The following is a 26,713-nucleotide window of genomic DNA, read 5'->3' on the forward strand; positions in this document are numbered from 1 at the left end:
AGATCCAAAAGTTATTTACTGTTGAGACATGGAGGCTCCCCATAACCCCAAACCTAGGTAAATGAAGACCAAAAAAGAAAATCTCAAAATTACTTTATTTTGAATGAGACACGGAAGACTTGATGATTCACAGGTAACAGAACTGGCCCAGGGCTGGATGAAGTATCTTAGCTGTCTCCACAGGGGCCACATATTGGTGCATCTTTTGGATTTAAAGAAAGACAATGTATTCGTGTATGTCAGTGGAAGATGGAGTGCCCTCGTCACTCACACCAGGTAGATCAAAAGAAGCATTTTAGTTACTATTATTCAATGAGGCAGAACTGGGACCTTGAACAGAGGCAGATGATTGTCTAGCTAAGAGCCACCTCGAACCAGGCAGAGGCCAGTCAATAGGTTCACTCCAGTATTGGCTTTGGACTGAAGGTGAGAAGAATGTGATGGTTGTGTCTGTCTGCAGTGGTGAGCTGTGTGTTCCAACACTTAAGAGCATGATGTGCATCTTGCCTTAGAAGACCTCTCAAAGGAGGCCAGGCACAGTGGCTCACGCCTGTAATCCCAGCACTTTGGGAGGCTGAGGCGGGCAGATCACAAGGTCAGGAGATCGAGACCATCCTGGCTAACATGGTTAAACCCCTTCTTTTGTATTTTGTAAAAATACAAAAAAACTAGCCGGGCGTGGTGGCGGGAACATGTAGTCCCAGCTGCTGGGGAGGCTGAGGAAGGAGAATGGCATGAACCCGGGAGGCGGAGCTTGCAGTGAGTTGAGATCACACCACTGCACTCCAGCCTGGGTGACAGAGTGAGACTCTGTCTAAAAAAAAAAAAGAAGAAGAAGAAGAAGACTTTTCAAAGGAACAATGTGATGATCAGATCTTTCCGAAATTGGTTTTCAGTCTCTGGTCTCTGAAATACTGCTGTCTCCTGATTGGATTAATTTTTGGCTTGAGTGATTTCTCAGTTGGTTTCTGGCTTCCTCTGCTCAGCACTAACTCTTTCTTGCAGCATAAGTCACAGGCTAGTAATCATAAGCTCTCATTAAAATAAATACCTGATTTTTTAGAATCCCTTTTATGAAATGTGTTGGAGACACATTTTTTATTTCTGTCTCCTACAAGCTTCTGCTCTTCCTCTTCCACTCGCAACCTGGATACTCAGTTGCTTTTGCAGAGGCAGCATCATCTGCTCATAGTATTGGATTGAAGGATGCAAAGTATTGTTCCTGGGAGTGTCTGTGAGGGTGTTGCCAAAGGAGATTCACATTTGAGTCAGTGGACTGGGAGAGGCAGACCCACCCTCAATCTAGGTGGGCACCATATCTAATCAGCTGCCAGCATAAAAACAGGAATGGAAAGAGCAGACTGGCTGAGTCTCTGGCCTTCATCTTTCTCCCATACTGGATGCTTCCTGCCTTCGAACATCAGACCCCAAGTTCTTCAGCTTTTAGACTCTTGGACCTATACCAGTGGTGTGCCAGGGGCTCTTGGACCTTTGGTCACAGACTGAAGGCTGCACTGTCGGCTTCCCTACTTTTGAGGTTTTGGGACTTGAACTGGCTTCCTTGCTCCTCAGCTTGACGGTCTATTGTGGGACTTCACCTTGTGATGGTATGAGTCAATTCTCCTTATAAACTCCCTTTCAGATATACATCTATCCTATTCGTCCTGTCCCTCCAGGGAACCCTAACTAATACAACTCCAAACAAGGTTCACATTGCTTTTGCCTAACTGAATCCTTTCCTCACTTGGTTTTGTGTACACATTTTCTTAGCATGTATTGTTAATACAGGTTGAGCTAGAAAATATTTGTTACTTTTTCTTCTCCAACTTTTATTTTCTCATTCCAGTGATCAGCTGGCTCTCCACTGCTAATACATTCCATTGCTTGCTTGTTTTTTATTAGTTATGTTGCTGCCCTGAGAATCAAAATTGGTCACAATCCATTTTCACTCCCAGTGCAAGTGAAATCTTCTTCTGTGGCTTCCTAGGTCACCCAATAGCATCTGCTCTGCGTTTTAGCTCTGTATGGAGCTCACCCAGCCTTCTGCTCTTGGTAGCAACTGCCCTTTGCAATCTGACATTGCCTTTATGCCCAGAGAAGTTGATAATTTGAACATCCTTTCTTTGAATTCATTAAGATACTTTTACTTCTTTAGTTTAGTTTTGTTTTGTTTTGTTTTGTTTTGTTTTTTTGAGACAGAGTCTCACTCTGTCGCCCAGGCTGGAGTGCAGTGGCACCATCTCGGTTCACTGCAACCTCCGCCTCCCAGATTCAAGCGATTCTTTTGCCTCAGTCTCCTGAGTAGCTGGGACTACAGGTGCACACTGCCACACCCAGCTGATTTTTGTATTTTTAGTAGAGGCAGGGTTTCACCATGTTGGCCAGGATGGTCTCAATCTCCTGACCTCGTGATCCACCCACCTTGGCCTCCCAAAATGCTGGGATTACAGGTGTGAGCCACCACACCCAGCCTACTTCTTTAGTTTTAAATAATTCTTTGTAGATTCATAACGTGTCTGTAGATTTCTGGCTTTCCAGTATAGTGGCATCTTTATTAGCTATTGAATCCTACATTCAAAGGCCAGCACATTTCAAGAGTTTCAGAGTGTTTTCTTCAAGTCCTGTGCCTTACATCCAAAGACAAGCTCAACCATAGAGTCATCAGAATCATGTTTAATTTCTGAATCTCTCATAGCTTTTTTGTCTATTCTATGTTTTGTTAATATTCCAACCTTTAACATCAGGTGGTATCAAGCTCGATGGCTCTTCTCTATTTTGAGGCCATCTTCTGGAGTCTCTAATATAACATGGAATTGAAGGTAGGGCCGTTTCCAACATTATGAAATCCTCTTCAAACACTTTCATTCTCACAATGTCTGCTTCTGTGTTCTCTGGTGGCCTTTTCTTCCTCCGGTATGATACAATCTTCTTTTTCTTTGTCCACTGTTGATTAAAATTTCTGGTGAATTACTGAAAAGATGTACCTTCTTTTTTTTTAACAATACAGTAGCTCTTTTTTATTCACTTTGATTTGGATCATTGGAAATATTCAACAGTAAATAAAACAGAGAAGGGGCTGAGGAAAGTGGGATCTTGCTAACGTCATTCAAATGCATCCTGATCAATGCCCAGCTGCAGAACAACATGGACAGTGGCGAGCAGGAATAGAAAGCAAATTCTAAAACACCAGCAGCCCAACACACAAGACCTCATGGAAGAGAAAGTCCTCAAGAAACCTTGGCTTTGAAGGGGATTCCATGAAGGGAGGTAATTTTGCAGGAGGAAGGAAATGAACGCATGATCACCCTAATAGGCAGTGGCAGGAAGGTCCTGATGCAGGCTAGTGTTAAAGCTGACATCCCACAGTTCAGGATGTACAGATGCACCTTCTTACTAAATGGATTTTCCAGCATTTTTCATCTGGCCTAGCAGTAGCCAATGAGACAAATTGCTCCACTGAAAAGTGCTTCTTCTGAGCAAAACAGATATATTTTCTAACAGTGTCCAGCTCCTGACCAGAACCTGGCATCATCTCTGCTAAATCTCGGTGACCAAGGAGAACAAAGCCAGTCTGAGACCTGGCCAGTAATACCCACCTGGCGCTCCCTCTTGCTTATCCTCAACTTTGATCTGTGACAGGTAATGGTTCTCTCTTTGGGGGAAATGTTGAGATCCAAAGTACTTCTTGCATTGGGGTGAGGAGTGGCAGCTCCAGCTCCTGCCCCTCTCCTCCCTTCACACCCACTTTCATCACAAGCTCAGCTGAGGCAATGTTGAGAATTGAGAAAACTCCTGTTTCCATCTGGGGGTAGATGCTTGCTGTGCACCCCCTAACCTGGGTAGCTCAGAAAACACCCAATGGGTGAGGGGACTCTCAGGCTGCATGGTCGCCTGGGTGGGCAGTTGTGGGATCATGTCCTCATGATTTTTAGGAGACTTTAGTCCAGCTGGAAGGATTTTCTGTAAGCCACCAAAATACATTACAGGTCTTGCAAATGTTGTTTCAGTCTCAATCTTTATTTTTAATTTATCCTGAAACCACATCATTCTGGCAGTACTCTAGATTTGATCTTTGTCCCCTGTCTATACAGACTGGGGATGAGAAATTGTTTTGTTTTCCCAACAGGTTCTGGAATCTCTAAATCCCCTCTCAATATTGTCTATAAACTGGCCACTTCCTCCCTGAGCTCATGTCTGTCTTGTAGGTCTTTGGCTTATGCAACTGAGCGGAGCCTGGTTGAGCTCGCAATGCTCTGGTCGGAGCACCTCGCCCAAGTCGGCAAGTTCATGACATATATTTCCCCTCTCCTCCCGGTTACCGCAGGTAAACAGCTTTCCCAGCACTTTGTACTAGTTAATACGGGTGGCCATTCTCTCAGATTTAAACCAGTTCCCTTGCCTCACATCAGATATCTCAAAGCCAATGCCACTAGTTTTCAGTTGTGTTGCAGTTGTTTTCAGTTCTTGCTCCACTTATAGGTACCAATTTCTATAACAGTTTGCTTTCACTGCATAACAAACCTGCTTGACCTGCTTTGCTCCTGGCTGCATTCTGTGCCCTGAAATCTAGTTTTTCTGTTGTTGACATAGGTACTCTGGCTTTCTTTTGACTGCTGTTAGCATGGCACATCTTTTCCCATCATCTTAACTTTTAATCTATTTGTGGTTCTCTCTCTCTCTCTCCCACCACCTCTGTCTGTCTGTCTGTCTGTCTGTCTCTCTCTCTCTCTCTCTCTCTATATATATATATATACACCTATATATATACTTTTTTTTTTTTTTTTTGAGATGGAGTCTCACTCTGTCACCCAGGCCAGAGTGCAGTGGCACAGTTTCAACTCACTGCAACCTATGCCTCCCGGGTTCAAGTGATTCTCCTGCCTCAGCCTCCCAGGTAGCTGGTATTACAGGCATGCGCCACCACACCAGCTGAGCAGAGCCTGGTTGAGCTCACAATGCTCTGTGTCGGAGCACCTTGCCAAGTCAGCAAGTTCATGATGTAAAAAAATTTTTTTAAATTTTTAGTGGAGACAGGGTTTCACCATATTGGCCAGGCTGGTCTCAAATCCGTGACCTCAGGAGATCGGCCCACCTCAGCCTCCCAAAGTGCTGGGATTACAGGCGTGAGCCATTGCGCCCCACCTGTGGTTATTTATTTCATTTTATTTTAAGACAGGGTCTCACTCAGCTGCCCAGGCTAGAGTGTAGTGAGGCAATCACTGCCTACTGCACTCTTGACCTCCTTGGTTCAAGCAATCCTGCCACCTCAGTCTCCTGAGTAGCTGAGACCACAGGCATGCCACCATATCCAGTTAATTTTTATTTTATTTTATTTTACTTTATTTTATTTTATTTTATTTTATTTTATTTTATTTTATTTGGTAGAGACAGGGTCTCCCTATGTTGCCCAGGCTGGAACTCCAGAACTCAAGTGATCCTCCTGTCTCAGCCTCCCAAAGTGCTGGGATTACTGCAGTGAGCTACCATGCTCAGCCCTGTGCTTTTGGATTTAAACTGCATTTGTTGTAGGGAGCATATAATTGGATCTTTTCTAAAAAAATTGTATCTGACCATGTATGTCTTTTATTTGGAATGTTTAGACCATTTACACTTACCGTGATGATTGATATGGCTAAATTTTTGTTTGCTTGTTTTTTATTCTTTTAGTATTTTTTTATAGACAGTCTTGCTTTGTTGCCCAGGCTGGTCTCAAACTCTTGGCTTCAAGTGATTCTCCTGCCTCAACCTCCCAAAGTGCTGGGATTACAGGTATGAGCCATGATGCCCAGCTATGGCTAAGTTTAAAATTACCATCTTGCTGTTTGTTTTCCAATTGTCCCATCTTTTTATTTGTTTTTTCGTCTTATTCTGCCTTCTTTGAACTGAATATTCTTTATAATTGAATTTTATCTCCTTTGTTGTCTTTGTTATTTTAATTGTTGCTTTAGAGATTATAGCAGACATCTTTAACTTATTAGTCGACCTTCAAGTCACATTATACCAGATGATGTATGATATAAAACATAGAGTATAATGTAGAGTGTAATACCTTACAGTATTATAGTTTCATTTCTCCCCAACCCTACAGCTATTTCTGCTATATATTTGCTTAAACATGTATCGTAAACCCACAATGCATTGTCATTATTTTTGCTGAACAGTCAATTATCTTTTAGAGAGATTTAAAGAATAAAAAATGTATTTTCCAATTCCTTTCTCTGGTGCTTATGTCGAAGGTTAATTAGTTTCTTCATGTCCACCCAATCCCTCTTCCTGTTTAACTTGATGCGTGGACATATGTATTGCTTGCCCAAAAGTTTACCTTCATGAACTTCTTTATATTTCTTTGGTGACAGAATTGAAGGGATGTGTCATCAACATTGTTGGTACATAAGAGGAAATTATAATATCTATGCCATTTGTCTTTTTATTCCTTTCAATTAACTATCATGGGAGCAAAAGTCTCAACCTTTGTTCTGATATAATTTGATGACTTAGCCTTTTAGTTTGTCTGGAAAATTTTTAGATAAACTGCAATATTATCCAAGAGGGTACATGCTCTCTATTTCTGTCTAGGATAAACTCAAAACAGCAATTGTGCAAAAGCATCATTATACACCCATTATTTTGTAGGAATTCACCCTCAAGTGTTAATCAAGTTATTCTTAATTATAGTGAGCATAAACTATTTTACCAAAACACTTGAATGTTATTACTGTAAGAGTTCTTATAGTTATTTGTTTTATCTACCGACATATGTATAAGTTGAAAATAACAAGTGTTGTTGTTTATAACAATTAAACTACTAATGAATGCCAAGAGTTAATATTGCAGTTGTCTTTTGTGTGACCATCTGTAGCAATTAGCTTTTGCTGTATAACGGAAACTAAAACCAACAGAATTTCCTGTCCCTGTTTTAAGCAGTATGAGACTAGGATTGATTTTCACTGTTTATGTTAAATACTGAAATTATGCATTTAAAAAAAATAGCTTTGGTAGGCCGAGGCGGGCGGATCACGAAGTCAGGAGATCGAGACCATCCTGGCTAACAGGGTGAAACCTCGTCTCTACTAAAAATACAAAAAATTATCTGGGCACGGTGGCAGGCGCCTGTAGTCCCAGCTACTCGGGAGGCTGAGGCAGGAGAATGGCGTGAACCTGGGAAGCGGAGCTTGCAGTGAGCCGAGATTGCAGCACTGCACTCCAGCCTGGGCCACAGAGCGAGACTCCATCTCAAAAATTGAATTGCTTTTTGCTCTTATAGGACATACTTTCTTTGCACCTGGAAGATGAAACTGGGCCAGCTAAAATTAGTTTCATCAAGATTCCTCACTCCAGGATTCCTCCACCACGGCAGCTCCTCCCACCCCAGAGCCGTGCTCAACCTCCCACCAAATACCAACTGATTCTCCGCCTTGCAGTGTCTGATTAAATTGTAGGACCTAGATTCTCAAACCCTGATTTCCCTTGTTTTAGACACAACTATAACTATAGAGGTGATGTTATCCCTTCCTGTCTAATAAAATCAGCTTTGTTTGATGAACAGGCTTTCTGGAAGATGGCAATTGACCAAACAGCCACAATAACCGAGTGGCATATAATAGTAAGCTTTTATTTTGCTGATGTGTGCCCAAATAATGGGTTGGCTTTAGCCTCTAGGTATTTAGATAATGGCTAACCTTAATGGTAGACTCAGGTTTACATTAAATATGCATGGCCTCCAGTACTGTTTTAGATAATGATAGCTTTAGGGGGTAATGATACATTTAGAGGGTTTCCTAAAAGAAAGTATAGGAAATTTAAATGTTACAGACAAAACTTGACATATTGTTTGTTGTACAAGTCTCTAAATGGATCAAAAGATGTCATCTCTGTATTTTCATTTCTATATCCTCCAGTGCATCATTGTTACAAAGATGGAACATAATCACTTTTAAAGGATTTGAGTTTAGAAAGTTGATTTACCAATAATTGGCTTACATGAATACATATCAAAGAAGAAAATTCCCAAACTGAGAAATATTAAATTTTTGCAGTCTCATTATATGATACTTGTATAATTATTTATTTCTTTGGAATTCTTTTTTTTTTTTTGAGACGCATGTCACCCAGGCTGGAGTTCAGTGGCACAATCATGGCACTGCTGCCTGGATCTCCTAGGCTCAAGTGGTCCTCTCACCTCAGTCTCCTGAGTAACTGGGACCACAGATGTCCTATCACACCTGCCAAATAAATATATATATATATATATTTTTTTTTTTTTTATAGTAGAGCTAAGGTCTTGCCATGTTGCTTAGTCTGGTCTCAAACTCCTGGGCTCAAGCAATCCTCCCACCTCAGCTTCCCAAAGTGCTGGGATTACAGGTGTGTGCCTCCATGCCTAGCGTAGCCTCTTCTTTTTAATGATAAGAAAGATATTAGAATTATAAGCATAAATATAAGAAAAATAAGCTATTATTCTCAAAACTATTGCCTTGGAAATTGGAGAGGAGCTTTAATATCAAACCACTCATATTTCTCAGTAGGTTGTCATAATAAGTGGAGTATCTATATTATACAGCACCATAATTTTCCTGTTTAGTAATACACTAAGACTTTCTAAAATATAATAGTATGCTAGAAAATAGATTTGGGGTTTTGCAATGGTTAAGTTTATGCATCAAGTTGACTGGCCTAAAAAATGCCCAGAGAATGGGTAAGAGAGTATTTCTAGGTGTCTCTGAGGGCATTTCTAGAAGAGGTTAGTATTGAATTGGTAGACAGAGTGAAGATCACCTTCCCCAATGTGGGTGAGCAACTTCCAATCTATTGAGGACCATTTAGCACAAAAAGACAGAGGAAGGCTGAATTCACTCTCTCTGCGTGAGCGGAGCGGTCACCTTTGCCTGTACTCAAGACACTGCACACCTGGTTCGCAGGCCTTTCAGCTTGGACTCATTACGCTGACAGCTTTCCTCGCTGCCCAGCTTGCAGATGGTAGATGGTGGGACTTACTGGCCTCCATAACTGCATGAACCAATTCTCATCATAAACCTCTCCGTATATAGAAATATAAACATAAGTACAAATACATAGCATCTATCTCCTATTTGTTCTGGTTTTCTGAAGAACCATGACTAACACAGTAGTGGATCTCTTTAACTTTCTATTAGCTTCTAGTTTTAATGATTAGGCTGTTTTAAACCTGATTATAAGTAAACTGTCTTAATCTTTGTACAGATGCCACATGTTGACTTGCCCATATTCCTAACTAGGAATGTATTCATCAAATTCACCTTTTAAACGCATGATTCAAATATTTTTTTCTTGGCTGGGTAAGGTGGCTCACACCTGTATCTCCAGCACTTTGAGAGGCTGAGGCAGGTGCATCGCTTGAGCTCAGGAGTTCAAGACAAGCTTGGGCAATGTGGTGAAACCCCGCCTCTACAAAAAATACAAAAATTAGCTGGGCGTGGTGATGTGCGCGGGTAGTCCCAGCTACTCCAGAGGCTGAAGTGGGAGGATCGCTTGAGCTTGGGAAGTGGAGGCTGCAGTGAGCCAAGATCACACCACTGCCCTCCAGCCTAGGTGACTGGAGTAAGACCTTATCTCCAAAAAAAAAAAAAAAAAAAAAAAAAAGTCTTTCTAGAAATCATAATTCCTATATACCACTACTATCTCTTCCCAGAGGAAAACACATATAATAAAAGGATCAGAGGCCAGGAGCAGTGGCTCACACCTATAACCCCAAGCACTTTGGACGTCCTGGGTGGTAGAATAGCTTGAGCGTAGGAGTTTGAGACCAGCCTGAGCCACATGGTGAGGCTACATTTCTACAAAAAAAAAAAAACTTTAAAAATTAACCGGATGTGATGGTGTGCACCCATAGTCCCAGCTACTTGGAAAGCTGAGGTGGGAGGATCGCTGGAACCCAGAAGCTCTAGGAAGCAGTGAGCTATGATCAGGCCACTGCACTCCAGCCTGGGGAACAGACGGAGACGTGGTCACAAAGACAATAAAAAAATAAAAAACGGGATCAGGTCACAGATACTAAAACAGTTGCGGGTTTAAAGATCACTCCCACCTTACATATTGGTCAGTTCCACTGAAACCACAAGGACATGGTGCTCAGATTGTATAATTCCGTGTCAAAGAGTGAACTAAATATTCTTTGGTCATGGGTCGTTCAGCACTCACCTGAATGTTAGGCTAATTCATAGGAATTTCCCAGCATGCATGAGGGATGTGCATTCCAAATTGGGGCAGGAAGCCTGAGAGCTTCATGTGAGTTTCTCTTATGCAGAAGCATCTTATTATAAGGGCTTCATAAACAGAGCTGGGCTTACAATGAGCCTTATGGGCTCAGAATCTTAACTGCGATGTCTAACTCTCTGAGATTATATTTTGTTTGTTTGTTTGACACAGAGATTTTGCTCTTGTTGCCCAGGCTGGAGTGCAATGGTTCTCAGCTCACCACAACCTCCACTTCCCAGGTTCAAGTGATTCTCCTGCCTCAGCCTCCCGAGTAGCTGGGATTACAGGCATGCACCACCACGCCTGGCTAACTTTGTATTTTTGGTGCAGACAGGTTTCTCCACGTTGTTCAGGCTGGTCTCGAACTCCCGACCTCAGGTGATACGCCTGTCTCGGCCTCCCAAAGTGCTAGGATTACAGGCGTGAGCCACCGCTCCCGGCAATTATTTCTCTTGTTACTTATAACCACCCTGATGGTTAAGCATTTTCTTCCCCATTTTTACAGTTCAGAAGATTGAAGTTTTGGAGTAGATAATTTTCCTAGGGTCTCATAGCAAGTAAGCCAAATGAACACCGAAATCCAGGCCTTTGATACCAAATTCCAGGCTCTTTCCAGTATACAGCTGCCACTGCCCACATTGCATAACCAAAAAGACCCTGTTTGAATTATTAAAATGTTAATTCCTAGAATTTGAACTCTGGGGCATCTTTAGAAACTCAAACTCTCAAGTCATCATCTATCTTCCACGTGTGAAAATGGTCTTCCCCCCCAACCTCAGAGCTTAAGGTACCAGGGAAGGGGCATGTGACTCAGTCTCCCTACAGCCTTCACGGTGGGGCCACATTCCCCAGTTGTGCGCTTCCGCTGCCCAAGCTCAGTCAGCAACGTTTTCCTCTTATTCCCACACTAGCATCGCTGACGTCCACAAAGGGGCCAGCACTGGAACAGACCCTGAAAATACAAAACCCGGGCAGTCAGGGTCATGGAGATGGACAAGTGTTCAGTGAGGTGGTGGACTGTGCAGAGGGATCACCGGACACTGGGATCACAGAGTGGCACTGCCTGCCCTTAACCCCTTCTCAAATGTCCCCCAGCCTTCTTCCAGCAGAACCAGCACCTATGCAATTAGAAGCCACAGTCCAGATGACTGGAACTAGTTCTACTTCCCAACGCTACCTGGACAGTGGGTTTACTCAATATATTCTCCCAAAATACATCAATCAATCTCCTGATTTGAGGGTATTGCCAAATGAGTAGTAGTAAAACCAAGAAAAACTTTTAAATGATAACTTACAATAAGCACATCCCACTTGGAAAGCAGGCACTAATGGTGCTAAAAACCTAGCTATTTACACTTCAGTTCTGGGTTTATACTCAATAAGGCAAAAACAAACAAACAAACAAAACACCACTCTGTCCTAGAACTGTTAAGTGGAGTCTAAAGAAGTCAGAGTTGGACAAGCGGTAAAGTCAGCAATGCTGACTTGGAAAAAACAACTTTTGCTATGCCTGTGGGCGGTTTCAAACCCCTGAACCTTTTAACTTAACCGTTAATGTCCATGTTGCTAGTATATTCATAATGCCGCTTTGACACTCCTGCATTAGGAACCCAGCTCTAACCTACTGGCCACCTGTAACTTGGAATACTAAGGAATACTAAGGTATACTTGGAATAGTAAGGAATACAAGATTTGGAATACTAAGCTGGAAGTAGGGTCAACATTAAGGATTCTGCCACTAGATGGAGAAATTGTCCCAATCTAGCACCATTGCAGTTCTGTTTTGCTTTTGAGAAAAAGCAGTGGGAAAGACATTTACAAATGCCATTTTGTTCCAAGTACTATGGTAACTACGCTTTACATTGACAAATGGTGGTTTTTTATCCATTTATTTTATGGATAGTACTTTAGCTTGAATAGGGTGGACATCCTATATTCATCTTGAAGCCATCAGTATGTTCTAGGTTCTGTCGTTATCCATGTCATTCATGATTCGATGTTGAGTAAATCTCTTAAATATTATTTGACATCTTTTAAATTGCTGTGGCAATTAGCACTAAGTCTATGCAAATTTCACTTCCAGTTTTGCAACAAATTAGATACAATATTAAAGTCAGTAATAGATTAAAATGCATTTTGGGGATAAGGTCTTTACCACCAGCTACAATAAACAGTAAATACTCACAAAAGGAGAGGCTTGACTAATAACTGGACCAATCACATTTTGCATATTGCATTTATTTTGCAGAAAATGCTTTCTGCTGATTGTCTTTGTCTACTTTGTCAAAAGAAAAGTATGAAACGGTTATAGTTTAACAACACAAGAGATTAGCTACATGTGCTCCAAATACACACATTCTAGCTGGCAGAGCAGTCACATTTTCAATTCAACTAAAACCTGCTGTCTTCAACTATGATTTTATTCTGTCCTTGACAGCTCAGCTCTAACTACTTGAAAGCAACAAGGAAGAAGATTAAGAGTGTGCTTTTTATCTCACTAAAGTAGGACAGGTGGAGTTTACAAATTCTGGTGTGCCAAAGTTGCCGATACACCGTATAAGAAATAAACCAGAAAAAGTCTCTGGACCCTGGCAAACATCTTTTCACTGTGAATCAGGTTGGGCCGACTGCAGCATCTCCGTAGGTGGATTCATCTGTAAGCCACTTGGGACAGCACCGCTACTGCAGGTGTGAGCAAGGGGTGCTGGGACTCCGGGGAACAGCGCGGCCTGTGCTTCTCCTCTGCTTTGAAAAGGAAGTTACTGAGGCTGCATTTCTTTCCTTAACCCATGAGACTGCCACTGGGTACCTAGTAGGTCAATCCAGTCACCACTGGCTGCCACGACAAAAAGTCACTGCATCTTTCGGGACCTGGGCCTTGCTGCTTCACATGGAAGGTGGCGACACAGGTGTCCATGAGGCTATGAGGCGGCCTTGGGCTGCAGCGTCGTACTGGCTGTCCACGATGTCTGTGGCCGCGGCCGCCCCTTCGTACAGTGGGGATCCCGAGGAAGAGGGCGCCGAGACCGGATGGGTGAGGGGTGCGTAGTGCGCGGGGGAGCCCCGGAAGAACTGGGCCCCCAGCCCGTTGGACATGGCTGCTGCCTGGGAGCCTGGGGTGACGGCACCGTTGCTCACAGACCACAGGCTGGGGTACTGACTGCAACAGAAAGACACCAGTGAGCAGGGCCTGGGCAGGGGCTGCAGGCCAGCTAAGGACGGAAAAACACACCAGGAATCCCATTCGGAGTGACTGTGTGATAGGACGTTTTTTTCTCTCAAACCGTCATTTTCTGCAGGTTATTACAGGATTCACAAGCACATCCTGTGATGTATAGAAATTACTGTCGTATCGTATAAGGAGTAAGGAATTCAAGATGGATTAGAGACTTAAATGTTAGACCTAATACCATAAAAACCCTAGAAAAAAACCTAGGTAATACCATTCAGGACATAGGCATGGGCAAAGACTTCATGTCTAAAACACCACAAGCAACGGCAGCAAAAGCCAAAATTGACAAATGGGATCTAATCAAACTAAAGAGCTTCTGCACAGCAAAAGAAACTATCATCAGAGTGAACAGGCAACCTACAGAATGGGAGAAAATTTTTGCAATCTACTCATCTGACAAAGGGCTAATATCCAGAACCTACAAAGAACTCAAACAAATTTACAAGAAAAAAACAAACAACCCCATCAAAAAGTGGGCAAAGGATATGAACAGACATTTCTCAAAAGAAGACATTCATACAGCCAACAGACACATGAAAAAATGCTCATCATCACTGGCCATCAGAGAAATGCAAATCAAAACCACAATGAGATACCATCTCACACCAGTTAGAATGGCAATCATTAAAAAGTCAGGAAACAACAGGTGCTGGAGAGGATATGGAGAAATAGGAACACTTTTACACTGTTGGTGGGATTGTAAACTAGTTCAACCATTATGGAAAACAGTATGGCGATTCCTCAAGGATCTAGAACTAGATGTACCATATGACCCAGCCATCCCATTACTGGGTATATACCCAAAGGATTACAAATCATGCTGCTATAAAGACACATGCACCCGTTTGCTTATTGCGGCACTATTCACAATAGCAAAGATTTAGAATCTACCCAAATGTCCATCAGTGACAGACTGGATTAAGAAAATGTGGCACATATACACCATGGAATACTATGCAGCCATAAAAAAGCATGAGTTTGTGTCCTTTGTAGGGACATGGATGCAGCTGGAAACCATCATTCTTAGCAAACTATCACAAGAACAGAAAACCAAACACCACATGTTCTCACTCATAGGTGGGAACTGAACAATGAGATCACTTGGACTCGGGAAGGGGAACATCACACACCGGGGCCTATCATGAGGAGGGGGGAGGGGGGAGGGATTGCATTGGGAGTTATACCTGATGTAAATGACGAGTTGATGGGTGCTGACGAGTTGATGGGTGCAGCACACCAACATGGCACAAGTATACATATGTAACAAACCTGCATGTTATGCACATGTACCCTAGAACTTAAAGTATAATAATAATAATAAAAGAAATTACTGTCATATCTATTAATAAGAAACAAAATCATCAGGAAGATAACTGAAAAGATTATTCACATATTCAGAGCTCATGGAAGAGCGCTGTTAAGTGTCCCTATGACTCAGACCGCAGTGGGTGATGCCTGTAATCCCAGTATTTTGGGAGGCCAAGGTGGGTGGATCACCTGAGGTCCGGAGTTCCAGGCCAGCCTAACCAACATAGTGAAACCCCATCTCTACTAAATACAAAAAAATTAGCTGGGCATGGTGGTGCATGTCTGTAATCCCAGCTACTTGGGAAGCTGAGGCAGGAGGATCGCTTGAAGCCAGGAGGCAGACGTTGCAGTGAACCGGGATTTCACCATTGCACTCCAGTCTGGGCAACAAGAGCGAAACTCCATCAAACAAACAAACAAAACAGAAAAGACTCAGACCAGTAGTTTTGCACTCTCATTCAGAAGAAAACTTTTCGGATATTCTCAATCAAAAGTTACTGAGGATGGGCTTAAGTACACATGTTTTTATCTAGCACACCCCACCCCCAACACTGCAGTCATTCTCACAATGAAGACCGGCCTCTCCTAAAACACTAAGCAGCAGACATTCCCTAGAGTAACTCCAGTCCAGACACAGTTCCCTGCACTTCGTCTTGTTCAGTACATAGGTGTGCTAGCATGGTGCCCGGCAGCAAGAAAAGCATCTGGCAGTCAGACTAGGAAGCCATCCCCAGTTCCTCCTTTACCTAGTTTTGTCGCATTACACTTCGCCCGAGACTACTTATGAGGCTGCGTTTCTCAACGTGTAAAATGAGGAAGGTGGAAATGACTACTGAATTCTCCAGTCTAAGCACATGGAAGTGGATAGTATTCAATTATGGTAAGATTTTATTTTGGGAAATAATCTTGTCTTTCTGTAAGTGAATAATGAGACCTTATGTTGCATCACCACACTGTTAAACAAGTCTGAGTTAATCGAGGCAGATTATTATGCCATTTTACAGATGAAAGCTTCAGGTTCTAAGATGCCCAATTACAGCCACACTGAGACCCTTGGGTGGGGCCCCTGTCAGCAGCTTGCAGTGTGCCGGTCATCTGATCGGGTGCAGGCTTCTGGGGCGATGCTCTTGGAGCCCATGAAAGCTTCCCTTGTTTATGCATTGTTGCTCTGTTTCTAATCACAGGCAATGGAATTCTTATTATGAAGGAACTGTTTTCTAGACAAGAATTAAGATCTCAGGCATATTTTGGTATTCTAGAAAATGAAGTGCATTGCCTTTGAGGTCAAGATCACTTAATTCCAGGCTCGCTCTGCTGTGAGCTGGTCCAGTCATTTAGTATCTTTGGCCCTCCTTCCTCCCTGGAAAATGAGGGTTGACGTCTAGCTTTGGTATTTTAGGTTTTTATATTCATCCTATGAAGAAATGTAAGACATTTACCAGCCTGCTTGATTTTTAAGCCATTCTCCCTCTGCATACTTTGCAAGTTGGTAACAACATAGTCATTGTTCGTTACCAGTTAGCCAGCACATACATTAAAGACTTCGATCCTGTATCCATAGAAAAGCCAACACATTTATTTCCTTAATTTAATAGCTCCTGTTGGAAAAGGTTCTGAAAATATCTCCTTAAGCTCTGCCTACTGATCCCAACAACCCTGTAGGAGACAGGCCGAGGCTGGGTTATTTTTTTTTACCACCTTCCTTTTATATGTGAGGAAACTGAGGCTCAGAGAGGCTAAAAGACTTGTCCATCACATGAACCAGTAAGTGGCAGAACCAGGATGGGGACCCTGGTTTCATTCAGGGATGGGATAGCACAGCTCCCATTCCACACCTTGGTTGTAAAGGAGCCCAGTCCTTCCAGCGAACAGACTGCAAACAGGAACTCCGCAGTCATGTCACCTGCGATCCCTGGGCATAGCTGGCTAATACAGAATTCTAAATAAAGACCCAACCACCCACAGGGGCCAAGGAGAATAAGGACTAAGGGCCCATAGGAATGGGAACAGCGTGAGGTCACAGGCAGAGCTCCCAGGATGCTTTGCACCATGTCCTGGACATACATTACCTGGAGCTGGTAGGTGGGCTGGCATTGTGGCTCACGGGGAGCATGCTGGGATGGGCAGGCATTCCGAGGCTGGACCAATTGTCATGGGATTGCAGCACGGATAAACATGCAGGTGAGTTGTCAGAATAGGCTAAGGGGGGAAGGTAAGAAACTGCAATTATAGATGGTGTCTTCCAAGAACAAGAAAGTACAGTGAAATATCACCAATAACTGAAGCTACCTAACACTGAAAACAAAATGTACCTGGGACATTAACTATAGAAAACAATCCATTAGTCTTTATGTGGTTATCAGGGGCTAAGATTTATTGCCAAATGTATGTATTTGAAAGCATACCCTGGTAACCCAAGCTTTTTCCCTTATCATCGTATCAGTAGATGCCCTGCAGACATTGAATCTTACAATCACTCGACTTGGAATTACCTATATTTAAAAATAAATATATATTTACCCTGCCTTTTTTCCAGTGATTACTTCATAAGAATGGGCGATAGAAACCATTACTCCAGGCAAAATTAGAACTAAGGCCTTCCTGCCTCGGAGTCTAGCCTCTGGTTGAACAAGTCCCAGTGACTTCCTAACCCAATAAGGTCCTTTCATTTCAAATCAGCTTTAATTGCTTAATTGTTTTATGGTGTTCTTTAGCTATTTTCCTTCTTTTGGAGTCAGACAAAATTAAGTCTAGACATATACAGTGTTATAGAGAGAATTAGGCCAGGGGATCTTTATGGTCTATCCCAGTGTTCCTAATATTGGAGCATGCATTGGAATGGCCTGGAGGGCTTTTGAAAGCACACATTGCGGGTTCCACCGAGAGCTGCTGCCTGTCAGTCTGGGGTGAGGCCTGAGACTGTGCCCACTCGCGGGTGGTGCTGAGGCTCTGGCCTGGGCACCATATTTAGGGAATCGCTCGTCTAGTCGGGAATTCTTGAGCCTAGCTGCTCGTCATTGTCACTTTAGAGAGGTTCATAAAAGACTCGAACCTGGGCTCTCCTCCTATAAGGATCAACCATGGTTCTGTGGAGTGGCCCAGGAATCTCTCATTTTCAAAAGCTGAAGCACCAGCTCTAGGGCCCATGCAAGGATGCAAGCCTCTGATCTGGGTCTCTGTGGCTGCTCTGCCAGCGGTGGCAGTGGCATAGACATAAATTGAAGGTCATCTCTAGAGCTACTAAAAAACTGGGCTTGGGTGTGGGTTGCAGGAAACCGTCTCTTTTTTTTTTAGATTCTAGACCCCTGCAGAATGCCTTTCCCAAAGTGGTCGTGCGGCCACCCACCAACCCCTGGCAGAATGAGGCTTAGGACTCACTTGGAGAATTGTTCCGATGAGCGTAGGGGCTGGGGTAGGGCGAGGACCGGTGGCTCCTCAGGGCCTGGTACCTGTCACAGCCGTGTGTGGAGGGGAGGGAGAGGGCACCTCCAAACTGAGGATGAGGATTTGTAGGTGGACACAGGGTGCTGGTTCCAGGAAGAAACCACCCCCCTACTGTGAGAAAAGAGAGAGAGAGCTGAGTAACCAGCATTAGTGCTCCCTCCACCACTCCAGAGAGCAGAGCCCAGGCCAGGGACTTCCCACCTTCCCCTCAGGGACCCCTGATGGAGGAAGCACCCTGAGTGTCTCATACTTAAGACACAGTCCGCCTCAAGACCTCTGAGGCCATCAGCCCCACACTCACTACCACAGGTTACCCAAGGCTTCCAATCCTACCTGAGTAAACCCAGGAGCCTGGCCTCAGGCAACCTAAGCTGTTTCCTCCTGAGAATCCTCTGGATTGCTTTGAGATTTACTATTCCCCAAGGCAGGTCAGCTTTCCTCCCCTGAGCATGAATACAATGTAACCACAGGCAGAGAGCAAGTGAGAGACGCTGAGAGAGGTGAGGTGCTTAGACAAGGGTGCCCTCCCCTTCTCCTCCTACCACCCACAGACACTTGGGAGCTGCCTTCCTAGCTGGGGATAGACCCCTTTACTGCTCACTCTCCTGGTTTAGCCTCCCCCCGTTCGCCCCAGGAGAATCAGAAAGTGCTTGCAAGACTCCCCTTCCTTCCTCTAAAACTACAATTTCTTCTCCACTCATCTTTTCTCCTCTGAGACTGGGAGTTTTGTTCTGTCACCCAGGCTGGAGTGCAGTGGTGTGATCTTGGCTCATTGCAATCGCTGCCTCTCAGGTTCAAGGGATTCTTGTGCCTCAGCCTCCCAAGTAGCTGGGATTACAGGCGCCCAACACCACACCTGGCAATTTTTGTAGTTTTAGTAGAGATGGGGTTTCACCATATTGGCCAGGTTGGTCTCGAACTCCCAGACCTCAAATGATCCATCCAACTCGGCCTCCCAAAGTGCTGGGATTACAGGCGTGAGCCACCGTGCCCAGCCTCTTCTATACTCTTTAAGCTTTGTTGTTTTGAATGAGAAAAAGCAACCCCTAGGGGGACAACAACTCTGGCTTCAATTTCCAAACTACTAACAATTCTCCAGGCAGCACTGAAAGGAAGGGTGCAGACGTGCCTCGCTGCCCAGCCGGCCCTGGCCAGAGCAGTGGCTCACTCTGCTCAAGTGACTGCCCTTCTGGTTGTTCAATCAGCCTAGGAAATGATGAAAAACATATTCAGAATAGAAAACGCCTGTGTAAGGAGGAGTGTGCCCTGTTGATTCATCCAGCCTCTTGACCAGCCAGCGCTACCGCATTCATTATTTAACATCTCCAAGTCCCTTCCCAGGGTGGAGAGGACGGCCTAGGGTGAGACAGAGCGTTTCTCCCAACAGATGCTGCTATATAATCCTCTATCCTGCACTCTGACTCCTGGAACTCCTAGAGGTAGCTAGACTTAAATCCAACTCTCTCATCCTCAGAGCCACTGTTTCCACCAAAACCAGCAGGAGCTGGTGAGTCATTCGTAGAACCAAAGGGCTAAGGAAAAATTTTGTTCATAAGCGTCACTGGAAAGATGGCTCTTCAACCATTAATGAAAGCCTCAAAGAGGATGTAATGAGCTAGATTCTCCTGTTGCCCAACACAGGAGAGTGTAAACACCTAGCTAGGTCTCAATGATCCACCCCAGGCATGGTGGCAGCTGCCTGAGGGCAAAACAAAAGCACTAACAAGAGTATCCACAGCCCCAGTTAGAGCAGAGGTTAGATTGGCAACACAGCTTCAACATCACAGGGCAAAGAGCCTTGAACGACAGAAAGGTGATCTCACATTTCAGGTGCACCCAGAAACCCCCTTCTTCTCCATCTCTACTTCCCAGCTCTCAGCAAGTCTAGTCCGGATGACACAGAATGCCATGACAGAGTGCAACAAACCGTACATTGGGAGTACCCAGGTTGCTGGCTGTCTCCGGTTTCCTCCATCATCTCTTTGTGATCGCTTCTATCAAAACAAACAAAAAAAAAGTATATCGAATTGTCGAAAAGAAGGAAAGTCAGAAAAGAGGGTGTGCAGCAACATCATCTTTCTGCATACTTCTTTGCCCAAGGGTATTTATAGTTAGAATTCTCTCACCTTTCCTTTGCATCAAGGAAAGCTTTTGCAAATGGATTGTACTTAATTTTAAGAGCTGTGATCTGAAAAACAAGAAATTGCATTTACTAATATATTCCCTATCAGTCAGGGAATTTAATTTGGCACCAAGAAATTGAGAAACGCCAGTACCACTTTTCAATACTCAAATATAATCAGACTTCTTTCCACATACAGTTTTCTATTTGGAACTGAAAATAGCTGAGTAATTGTAAAGAGTAGCACGTTTATGAAAAATTTTCAATGTCAATGTTCTGAGTGGGATTCACAATAAATTTAGCCTACTACTAACAATGGTCCATGTGTATAAATCAGAAATGGCTGAAAACACAAGCTGGGGCCGCTCAGGAAATAGTGACCTGGAAGTTCTAGTTTTCGGTCAACACCAACAACTGGTATCCAACTAATTCCCAATTTGCTGTACTTTGGGGTTGGGCTTAGGGATAAATTCACAGGCACCTATGCAGTAGCTTGTATCTAGTTGAGTCTTCACACTGCAGAGATTTGAGGGGCTGCCCCCCCCCCACCCTTTGGGGAAGATTTCCAAGGAAGGATATGTCCCTCTCTCACTCAAATCTTGTTCTCAAGAAATTCTCACACCATTTTACCTGAATGCTTTATAGATCTTTTGATTTTGAGCATTGAGAAGTTTCTAGTTTTAAACACTTTCATGGAGAAATCAAGGGGAAAATTTTGAATGGGGACTTATTTTAAACAGTTGTCCCCTGTGCTTCCATTTCAAGTTATAGAAAATTATCTGAAGGGGCAGGAAGCCTTCCGAGCTCTCGGTGCGGTTAGCGCGTCTCCCCACTCCCCCGGAATCTCCACCGAGCAGCACACCGGGAAAGCAATCCCCCTCTGTCCTTCTCACCTCCTCGTTCTGATAAGCAGTCACCGCTATGAACTGGGTCTCAGGGAAGCAATGGCTGGTGATCATGCGCTGTGGACCGCCGACTCTCACTATGTGAATTCGAGGCTCATACTTATGCAAGGAGTTCAGCATGATCTGAGGGAGACAGATACAGGATTGGTGGCACTGAAAGTCCTGCGTTAAAACGGCAAAACATCCATTTCTCCAGGATGCAGAAAGTCCTCTGGATCCCAGGAAAGTGTCTCTACTGTTGAGGGAAGTGGGGTTCTACCAGGGGAGGCTTCTCCGCGGTGTATATGTGCTATTCCCACAGCTTGTTTGGAAACGGGATGGGAGATGCTACACACCATTAAAAGTAATGAATGCTCATCACAAAATCCTTTCACCTTGTGGAATAAAGTACTAAGGCTTCCAGAAAGGCTATAGACATTTTTAAAAGCCTGGGCTTGTTTGCAACTTGCCTAACCTGGGGTCCTCCAGGAACAATCCCGACTGAAGAATGTTCTTTAGAAAAGCACGACTTTACAAGTTTGTTCAGACTCCACGCAGTAAGTATTGTGGCGCATGTTTAAATTTAAATGCGACTTTGCCATCAAGGCTGATATCTTTTCCACCCCTAGGAGAGTTTAGGACTAGACACAGAAGTTCCCCCAAAGCTCCAGACTTTCGAAGGGGAGTGCTCCCGCTCCCCATTCGCCAGGCGTGGATGTTATCAGCTTAGTATAAACAGCACTAAAGGCCTTATTAGAGAAGGCTGTGGCAGTTTCTCCAGGGCAGACGTCACCTCCCGTTCAAGCAGCGTCCCTTCCCACAACTCCGGAGAAGAAGCGTAACGCGGACCCCCCTCGTTCGTCCCAGACCTGGCGGGCTCCGCACACCTACCTGGCCCCCTCCGTTGAGCTTGTTGGTGAGCTTGACTTTGCTGAAGGAGACGGGAGCCTTCATCCAGTGGGCCCCGAAGTTGGGCGAGTCGGGGTGGATGTAGACGCAGCTGGGCGCCTGCGGCTCCGGCTTGCCCCCGGGCACCCACTCCCCGTTCACGTACTTCCAGCGGTGGTTGTCGGCCGCCACGAAGTCCAGCAGGAAGGAGTACATGGCGTTAGGGTCCAGGCCAGACACGTTCACCTTCAGCACCGGGAACATCCGCCTGGAAAACACGGGGCGGGCGCAGGAGGACCCCGACACTGACCGGGTAGGCCAGAGGCAGGAACTGGGCACTGAGGCCTCTGTTATTTCGGGGCTCGGAGGAGCCCCCTGGGGAACGTCCAAGGGTGACTCCCAAGCTCCCCTTTCCCCGAGCCCTACCGGGTCCGGGTGGCCTCCCCACCATCTCCACGGCCTCAGGAGGCAAGGGCGGAGAGGACCTGGCGAAGAGTTTCAATGCTGGAGACCACAACCCAAGGGGACAGGCAGATGCCTTCGAGGTCGGGACCCTGGGGTGCGCGTTCCTCCTCCCCAAGCTTCCGCGGAGAAAACCCCAAAAGAGGGGCTTGCAGAAATGCGCTCCAGGGAGTTAACCAGAGCGGGAGCAAACACAAAGCCCTCCTCCAGGAGAAAAAGAGTTCGACCTCCAGGAACTTGCCAGGCCCTCCAGGCTGCCCAGGCGCTGAAGAGCGCGGTGCACGCGGGCTCCGGACGCGCACCCACCTGCCATTCTTGGTCACGATCATCTCGTTGGTGAGCTCCTTGAAGCGCAGCCACAGCTCGCTCTCCTCCAGGCCCACGCGCAGTTCGCGCTCCGTGGGGTCGCCCTTCTCGCTGCCCGCCTGCAGCTCGCTCTCCACGGCGCTCAGCAGGTGGTCCACTCGGTACTGCAGGCTCTTTCCCGCGCTCTCGGTGCCGGGGGAGCTCATCCTCCTGTCCGGCTCCCCTCCCCGCCGTCCCCGAAGCCCAGACTCTCTACCTGAGAGCCACCTTCCCCCTTCTTGGCCGCTGCCCTTCCAAGAAAAGGGGCCCCTCGGGCGGAGACCTGTGACGGCTCCCGGGTTCCAGCACAGACCCGGGAGGAGGGCGCGGATCAAGACGTGGGGGGAGGGGACAGGGGCAGAGGGGTGGGGAGAGGTTATTCCACTTGAACTCCCCACGGCTCTACTAGAGTAGGTCTCTGGGGACCGAAATTCAGTGCCCTCCCCATAAATAGAGCCGCGGCGGCAGCGATGGGGGGCTCGGCGGATTGGGCCGCGCACGCTTTGAAGTGCCGGGCAGCCGCCCATTGGCCGAGCGCGGCCATATCAGACCCGGCCGGGCGGGTCTGGGAGGCCGGGGGCCAACAATGGGCTCCCGCACGCCTGTTTCATGTAAATCCTGGGCCCCAGCCCTCCGAGCCCCGGCCCAGCCCCTACACCCCCGCCCTTCCCCAAATGTTTGCACCTCCATCAAAGCGGCGGGGCAAGCCCGCGAGGAAGGTGAGCTGGACGCCCCGGCCCGCCCCAGCCCACACTTCCGCGAGGGGCGGCCCGGCAGCCTGCGATGCTCCCCGATTCCCGCGCGCGGGCTCCTGCTCGCTTTTCCAGCGCGCCCAGATCCCGCAGCCGCTCCAGCCTGTAACTTCCGCGCGGCCTCACCTGTCCCAGCTCCAGGCGCACCTCCCTCCCCTCCCAGGCACTAGCGCACTCTGCCCGGCTTTGGGATGCGCCGCGCTCGTCCCGCCCCAGTAGTGCTGGTCTCGCGCCTCCGATGCCTCAACTCTCCAGTCTGGCAGTTTCCGGTGCACCTGTCCCCACACGTCCCTCGCTCACGGAGCCCCAGGCGGCGTCACGAACACCCAGGATCGTGGATCAGCCCGCCCCGGCGTCGGGTGTCCCCGCGGCTCTCACCATCTGGAAAAGGAAGCTCCGCGCGCAGAGAGGGAAATGGATGGAAATAAGCAAAAGCAAAACGACCCCTTCTGGGAAGTGTCCTCCTCGCTCCCTTATAAAAACAGGACTTGATGCCGAGGTCTGCGCGCGCACCGAGTGTGCCCAGGCGTGTGCGTGGTTTCTGCTGTGTCATTGCTTTCGCAGAAGGTGGGAGAGGGTCGGGGCTAGCGGGGTGGTCCCTGACGAGCGGGACTCGGGGCGCTTTCCGCGCCCGGCCTAGCGCCAAGCGGTGTCAGCAGCGGTTGTTTTATTACCTTTCGGTGAGAACTTACGCGAGGAGAGCGAAGGAGAGGTGACAATGAGCAGGAAATAGTTCAGTGGGGTCTCTTTAAACAGTAACATTCCTCCCAAAACGGGAGCCCAGGAAGGGGGAAGGAGGCAGAAGCTCCCGCTTCCAAGGCCTGGCTTTGCGCTTCTGCACACCTCGCCATTCGCTGGACGAGGGCCTGGGGTAGCAGCCTCAGTTTCCCTGTCTCCTGGGCGGGCACCTCAGCCCCAGCCCCTCTGGAGAAAGTCGGCGCATCCGGTGGGGCAGCGGGTTTAGAGGAGTCTTGAGCCCCAGCAAGGGAGCTTTCCCGCGGACATGGTATCTGCGCCCCGCACTAAGTCCCCACTGCCCCCTGCCCCTCGCCCAGCCCGGCTCGTTCCGGGGTCGGGAATGGTTGGGGAAGCCGCCCGAGGGATCCCCGCCCGGGACGCGAGGGATCAACCCGCCTAGCGGTGTGCGGAGGGTTCCCAGGGGCAGTCCCGGGAGAGGGTGCCTGCCGCCCCGGGGGGACACGGCTCCTTCAGGCCCTTCTCCAACTTAGACCGATGAGTCAAGAAGCCGGGGCGGCTTGTCTCGGTCCGCATTTCTCAGGGTCTTTTGTTGTCTGGGATGCATGGATATTCCCAAGGGGCTGACCCAAGGGGGGACGTTCCTTCTGGAAAGAGGCACCAAAAGGACCTCATTTGCTCCTGGCGCCGGACCCTCCTAACACGCCTTCATTGGCCTATCGGGCCATGGGCTTTGGCGGAGAGCGTGGTGCGTGTCACTCTCCTTACTCCGGGTATTAAAATGTCTAAGAGGTCATCGCTTTGGCCCAGGGCCTCCGAAGGATAGGATAAAAGGGAAAAGTGGAGGGGAGGTGAAGGAGGAACGAGGGTGGGTCCCAGACAATTGAGGGCCTCGGAACCTCAGGCACGAGATCGAAACCTCTTCTGCGGTGTCCCTAAGGCCAAATCCTTCCCTGCGCTCGGACGGCGTCGCGATCGCTTTTCCCACAGTCGGGAAGCTCCAAAGAAGACTGGAGGATTTAACAGATCCCTCTAAAACTGTTCCGAACAGGAGGGGCACGGCCAAATAAGAATACAACCTCAGCAGGAAAGAATGTTCCGTTTCTAACATGCGTAATAAAATTTCTACTTTCCAGAGAGAATGTCCGAAGCATTGAAGAGTACGACCCAGGAATTGAACCACCCAAGTCGGGGGAGGTAGAGGTTGGAAGTCACCAACTTTGGCCAGCACTTGTGTAGTGTCACCTGTCTTCGCTTTCTAACGATTCTTTTTCCTCCCCTTTCTGTGGCTGATTTTCTGATCTTTGTTCCTCAGTTCCCAGGACCAGGCCCACTCCCTCCGCCTTTTCAGCGAAGGCTGCAGTGCATGACAGTTTACAGCCAAAAACTTCCTCCAGCCCGGCTATAAAGAATTCCCAGTTAATAACAATGCGCTTCCTTGGGAGGAAAGAAGGGCAGAGGCACCGCCAGCTGTTTCGCTCCCAGGGTTTATCTCTTCTTGGGAAGCCCAGCCATTCAGAGAAAAACAGGACAAAGCGTTATGGCTGGGCCTCAGGATACAAGTGTCCCACCGAAAACATGCTTGAAACATTTTATAAGAAAACACACACACACACACCCCCCACTCGACTCCCAGAGAGGCAGTTTTCCTGGGCCCAATCTCTTCTGAAAAAGCAAAGCCATTTATCTTCAGGAGCAGGCAACAGTGAAGCTATAACAGGCTCAAGGAGGGGTGGAGGACAGCCTCGCGCGACTCTTACCCCATACTCTAGTCCCTTTCTTTCTGCAAGAAAAAAAAATTAATTTCTTTCCTGATTATATATGCACTCCTTGTAGAAGTATTATGTATGTATCTGTCTTCATATACATGTAAAACAGTCACCCTTAGTATCTGTGGGGGATTGGTTCCAGGACCTACAAAGATGGCAGAATCCAGGGATGCCATAGTTTCTTGGTGTGGTATTTGCATATAACCTATGGACTTCCTCCATGAACTTTAAATCACTTCTGGATTATTTATGATACCTAATACAATGTAAACGCTATGCAAATAGTAGTCGTACTGTGTTTTTTTAATTTTGTGTAATTTTTATTCTTTTATTATTGGGAAGAGGGAGTTTCGAATGTTTTCTATCAATTCAACCAGCCACGGATATGGAACCTGTAGCTATGGAGGGCTGGCTGTATGTTTATATCTCTCTATGTATATAAATGCTAACCTTAAGCACTAAGCAATGTTCATATTTTGGGGTGTGTTCCTCGTCTTTTTTTCGTTTTGTTCTTCTCATGAGCTCCTTCTCCCACACTGACTAAGCGGACCGAACACAAACATTCACAAGTTCTACAT

General features: G+C 46.4%; 1 protein-coding gene across 1 annotated transcript; it reads right to left on the bottom strand.

Annotated features, from left to right (window-relative positions):
- Nucleotides 1-12,455: 12,455 nt before the first annotated feature.
- On the bottom strand, nt 12,456-23,358 carry TBXT (T-box transcription factor T). The gene is made up of 8 exons (XM_021938051.1): nt 22,880-23,358; nt 22,115-22,379; nt 21,233-21,367; nt 20,344-20,405; nt 20,150-20,211; nt 18,152-18,328; nt 16,843-16,972; nt 12,456-13,393 (listed from the first exon to the last, which is right to left on the bottom strand). Exons 1-8 carry the CDS (start codon nt 23,083-23,085, stop codon nt 13,120-13,122), a joined length of 1,311 nt encoding a protein of 436 aa, XP_021793743.1. The 5' UTR covers nt 23,086-23,358; the 3' UTR covers nt 12,456-13,119.
- Nucleotides 23,359-26,713: the final 3,355 nt, after the last annotated feature.

Source organism: Papio anubis, chromosome 6, assembly GCF_008728515.1.
Source record: "Papio anubis isolate 15944 chromosome 6, Panubis1.0, whole genome shotgun sequence".
Taxonomy (NCBI): domain Eukaryota; kingdom Metazoa; phylum Chordata; class Mammalia; order Primates; family Cercopithecidae; genus Papio; species Papio anubis.